The following is a 5,610-nucleotide window of genomic DNA, read 5'->3' on the forward strand; positions in this document are numbered from 1 at the left end:
GATAAAAATCTCAATTTTTTTATATAGGTATTTTATGAATTCAAAAATATTTATGTAAAATTACATTGAGATTCAGACATTAATTGTTCAGTAAATAAACAATAAAAATATTTATTTGTTAATAAACTAATAAATATGTTATAAACTAATTGGGAATCAATGAAACTTTACATAAGTCATTTTTGGTATTTAAAATATTTATATAAAAAAATTTAGATTTTTGTTATTTAAAAAATTTTTGTTTATAACAATAAAAATAATATCAAATAAAACAAATAATAAATTTATAAAAATGTGTTGTTCAAATAAACAGAATGTTATGAACACAACTTTCACATGCATATAGTTTGTTTAAATAAATATGTAAATATTAATATATGTGTTTTATACTCTTACAACTTCCTTTAATCAGTATCGTATTATTATAAAATTAAGTTATGGAACGTGATAAATATAGCATTATTATTTCAGTAGATATAGAATCAACAAATATCTCTCACATACATTTTTTGCATTAGACAATATACAATTATTAAATACAGATATTTCGTCATATTTTCAAAAGAATTTTAAAAAATGTTCATGTATTAAATATTAAATATTACACTAAAAGCTTTGCTCATTATTTTATGATAGAGATATTATTATTACAACATTATTACAACATAAATTAATATCAATTCTCACTCATATAATATAGATTAATAAATAGTAAACTCAGGTCAACAATTTCAACGAGCTATAATTAGATGTAACAAAGCAATATTTATTATTCACAATTATAATTTTCGATGATAAATCAACGGTACATTTTGACTATATTTATAATTAGTTCTCATCAGCAACAGAAATACATAATTATTCTATATATCAAAATTAGAATAACATATTATGAGAATCATCTCACCTTCGAGTAACCGTCTATTGTAACAACGTACCATTGAAACTTATCGTCGAAAATTATAATTGTGAATAATTATTTTGTTACATCTAATTATAGCTCGTTGAAATTGATCTGGGAACTATTTATTAATCTATAATAACATGATTATACATGAAGCAAAAGAGAACCAAATCATCTTTTTAAATTCTTCACACACATATATATATGTGTAATAAATATAATAATTAAATCTGTTTTTATATAAGTACATATGTAGTGTATATGCAGATATATGTATTATTTTCTTACAGAGTAAAGTCTACAAAACAAAATAAAACGAAATCCTTGGATTATAAATTCTATTCTTCTGCAATGTTGCAAAATACACTTTTTCACTAATTGCTTTTAATCTTTTCTTTATATAGAATTTAACGAATAATAATCAGCATTTGTATTGTTTGCGCGACAATTTATATTATGAAATTTCACCTTGTTCCAGTCGATTGATAGACTTAACATATCTGTATAAGGGCAGTAAATGCACGCACATATGTATGCGCATGTGTACATATTCGAGCAGATAAGAGAGGTATAGAAGCAAAGATATAAAAACCTAATAGCTGCCTGACGCATGCTCCGTTTCAGGTTCTGGTTGTGGGGTAATATCCAGTCGGGTAAGAGAGCTTCGTCAGGTCCGCGTCGATCATTACTTGACGGAGCGCAGAGCCCGTCAAAGACGTGACGAAAGAGAAAATGAAGATTTACCCGTTTCTATCAGTTTTTCATCGCCCCGTTCGACATTGCGAATATTGAGGCATATCATCCCTATATTTCTATTCCATCAAGGGAGTCAAGTCCATGTCCGTAAAGTCCGTCAACGAGTCTCCTAGTACCGAAGGATTTCGTCGCAGCGACCGGTTGCTCGACTCGGGATAGCTCGCTATCAGATCCAGGCCTTTATCAACAATTAAATAAACCCGGCCGACTGCAGACTCGCCTTAAGCCTTGAACGACTTGCATCCACGTCATCGACATCCCCGGAATATACGCGCGTAGAGACCAGTGTATGTTGCGTGTAGGTGTGCGTGCGGTGAAACAATACACACCTGTGGCACATCCGCCTGCATCCGCCGTCGTATTTACGTGGTCTCTGTCATATGTATTATTGCGATTAGAAATTTAGCAATGATATCGTTCATCTCGGCGGCCGTTTCAAATGCCGATTGGATGCTGGAATCAAAACCGGTGTAACTACGGTAAGTTCTACTAATGTGCGATCATGGAATTGGATTAAATGTGAATAATAAATTAGATAGATGCATAAAGAATTCATCCGCACGCAGATAAAATGTAGTATTTATTTTTTAAACGTAGGCAATTTAAATGCATAACATAATATATGTTTTAAATTTTGTTTAAAATTAAATCTATTTGTATTACATGCTGTAGAATTACTGAAGCATAGATTTTATGTTAGAAATCGCAATTTATCATTTACAATTACCCCATTCATTTGTACGAACTAGTTCAATACATAAATACATAAATAATCTAAAAACATGAATAAAAATATTAATAATAAAGAAAGAAAATTATAAATATCTTCTTAAAAAATTATACTGTAAACAAGATTTATTTTCGTTCAGAAATGATTTAATATATATCCGATATCATATGTTTTATATAATATTGCTATGTTTATATTGCTATGTTATATAATATTGCTATGTTTATATAATATTGAAATCTGAAAGTATCAAAATTATATCGGTTTCAACCTCTGTTTTTGTCGATCATTGATCAATATATGCGCGAATAATTCGAAAATATGAGGGATCGAACGTATAACATCTTGTTAGTGAATTAATATCAAGCCAATGATCAAACAAAATAGAGAAAAAAAGAGAAAGAGAGAGAAGGAGAGAGGAAGAGATTATTTAATCTAAAATTATTGACTATCATCATATTCCGTATCGGATTTTTATCTTTTATTACACTTTATTTTTTTCTTTTTATAATTGAATTTTCTACAAGATAACTAAACATTTGCAATATATGTATATAAATTAAGAAAATTTTATACTTAATTTGCATAAGATTCTTGATTGAGAATAATTTTAATTTCAAAGGATTAAGGCAAAATTGCCGTCGTCGATGGTATTATGACCAAACCGACCAAACAGATATCCATATCTTTTCATTCCACTATCGATATGGATGAACATGAAAAGATCTTGATGACAGGAACATTGGAACAGAGGAAGGAGGCCTTTAAAGAGGATGAGGAGCTCATGAGAGAAACCACGAAATTTATCAGTGAAGTAATAGAGACGGCCGCTACAGAGGCTTCGAAAAGAAAGATTCAATCGGAGGTAAATAAACTTGTGATTTATTCAATTTATTCAATTAAAGAAAATTTCATGACAGTAAACAAAAAGTAATGAATTAATTATCAATGAGTCAGTGTTTATTATATTGTGAAAATCGAGCAAGTTCAATATTTCTTTTTTATATTTCAGGGAGCTGAAGGTGAAGGTAAGTACAAATCGGTTTTACGTTCTGATTCTTACTGTTTAAATGTTCTAACTTATACGGGATTGAAACATTCTTAATTGACTCACGTCGGCTATAACGAAGGAAAAGAAGGTGGATATAAATAAAATGGTAAATACTTTATATTCTGGGAAAGGTAGAGAAAAAAAGTAAGTATGTGAGAAGATCAAACAGATAATAATTTGAAAGTAGACGGCTAGATTGCTAGAGATAATTGAAGAAATTTATAGATGTCAGTGAACGTAGGTAATCATTAAATAAGTATAATTTATTCAATAGATGCATATTTGAATTGACGAATAGAAATATGCTTGTGTTTGTGTAATATCTCTGTACAATACGGGAAAATATGAAAATGATCGTATAGATACAAGCAAGATTATAAATAAGATCGATGTTTATAAGCTAAACATTTTATTTATTTATAAGTTAATTATTTAATCTTTTATTAAATACAGTTATTAACTTGTTTTCTTTGAAATTTTTTTTCTTACATATTTTCTCGTGCCATCAATAGCAACGGAGATATTTCAGATGATCAAGTTGGGTGGGACACCCCGTAGAGCTACTTGCAAAGTAGAACATGGCGCAATTATAATTACCTTTCGAGATTGATATTTATAACATACTGGCTATTCGTGTGTGCGCAGGTAGTAGATTGAAGGGTGGCGATACCATCACTGGCTGGAACAATCGAGCGCGTGGATTCTGCAATCGTATTCTGAATGCGCTTTGCCCGTGCTTCACTAACCATGGTAAATCGTAGAGCGATTCATGTAGTGACTGCCGCCACGCTATTACCAGCCTCCTTTACAAACAAGTAGTTTTGCATCGTGCTCTCTCATCATCATATCGCATCATCATCGATCAGACTGCAGATCCTCCCATATATCACCTGCAGGTAGATGAAAAAAATTAGTCGATCACACCGATCAATTCGAATAGCGATCAAAGCGATCGTTCTAATTCCTCCGCTAATTAACGAAGAACAATATTCTTGATCTTTATATACTTCAATTTATTCCATTATCTCTCATATGAAACAATGACTGATTGCCGTCGAATCGTTCGGTATTCATTCAGTAATCATTCAGTAAATCATTCAATTATTCGTTACGATCCTTCAATGTATAGATGTTTGAAATATTCATCATTAGACGTTCTATTTTGTTGCAATACGCGCTTATCTCGCAAAATTTCGATCACTGTCATATAAATCCATTAGATGATATTTAAATTTCTTCACCTGAACATTTGTATAAATCAATTAACGGATCCATAGCAATCTGGCATGTTTCATCATCGGAGTAGTAAGCGCAACTGGAAACGGCAGCTTGCATCGAAACAGACTGCAGACTGAAGATAGAGAGCGGAAGTTAATTATCAGTTAAAGAAGAAAAAGAAATATTTTATTTTCAAACACAAGCGAGCTGAACGTTTTCAGAATGCATGTTAATTTTGTATCCCAAGCAGCGCGTAAACGACGAAATTATAGTGACGTTCTCCGCGCTAGTACCACTTGCATGTTAAAAGTAATTAGATGAAGAAAAGTAAGAAGATGTGTCAAGTTAATGATGGATACACAATGGATATGTATTCTTTTCCCTTAGAACTGTTCGCCTGGACTCCGTACCGGTATCGCTTCACAAGACCTTAACCGTTCGATGACTCCCCGGATTTTTCGTTCCGTCGTGCGAGCTTGTTACAAGTAAACAAATAAACAAAATAATATCAAGTTTTTTCTATTGTCAATTCGTATTTTGAATCGTGTCTCTCGTACAATTAAAGACATTGCGTATCTATCTGAAAATCGGTGCAGCTTTCTAAATCTCTCTTTCTAAATCTGACTGAAGTAGAATACGTCGTTAGGAAAGATATTAATTGCTATTAATTGCGTGTAAACAATAGGAGATTACTGCAATATGATATATAAATCGTCAATGTCAAAATAAGTCCTGATTATTAATTTTCCTAATGTCTTGTGAAGAAAGACGAGAGTGTTTAATCTGCTGTGACTGCTGTGCAGCCGAGCGTGAAAGAAGCTATATTAGTGTTCAATGGCAGAGATAACTGTAAGTATAATTGGAAGTGGCTCATGTACTTTATTTTAAGGCAGACGCTTTATAGAGTAATTTGATTAAAAAAAAAAAAAAAAAAAAAAAAAAAGGAAAAAG

The 5,610-nt window shown here is 31.1% G+C and overlaps 1 protein-coding gene across 2 annotated transcripts; it reads left to right on the forward strand.

Annotated features, from left to right (window-relative positions):
* The first annotated feature begins 1,567 nt into the window (after positions 1–1,567).
* Positions 1,568–5,576, forward strand: LOC108684268. Of its 2 annotated transcripts, none has more exons than XM_018188501.1 (5): positions 1,568–2,139; positions 3,013–3,255; positions 3,403–3,418; positions 4,087–4,191; positions 5,047–5,576. In XM_018188501.1, the coding sequence occupies exons 2-5, from the start codon at positions 3,046–3,048 to the stop codon at positions 5,091–5,093; spliced, it is 378 nt and encodes a 125-aa protein (XP_018043990.1). In that variant the 5' UTR covers positions 1,568–2,139; positions 3,013–3,045; the 3' UTR covers positions 5,094–5,576. The 2 variants fall into 2 exon arrangements, with proteins under 2 accessions (XP_018043990.1, XP_018043992.1); XM_018188503.1 differs by lacking the exon at positions 5,047–5,576 and adding an exon at positions 4,719–5,038.
* The last annotated feature ends 34 nt before the right edge of the window (positions 5,577–5,610 follow it).

This window comes from Atta colombica, unplaced genomic scaffold, assembly GCF_001594045.1.
Source record: "Atta colombica isolate Treedump-2 unplaced genomic scaffold, Acol1.0 scaffold13, whole genome shotgun sequence".
NCBI classification, from domain to species: domain Eukaryota; kingdom Metazoa; phylum Arthropoda; class Insecta; order Hymenoptera; family Formicidae; genus Atta; species Atta colombica.

What these genes read in the sequence shown, in the direction of transcription:
- LOC108684268 (XM_018188501.1), top strand. Translation starts at nt 3,046, where the DNA reads ATGACCAAACCGACCAAACAGATATCCATATCTTTTCATTCCACTATC. An exon ending in CCCGTGCTTCACTAACCATG is followed by an intron (nt 4,192 to 5,046) that starts GTAAATCGTAGA and finishes CTTTTCCCTTAG; the next exon opens with AACTGTTCGCCTGGACTCCG.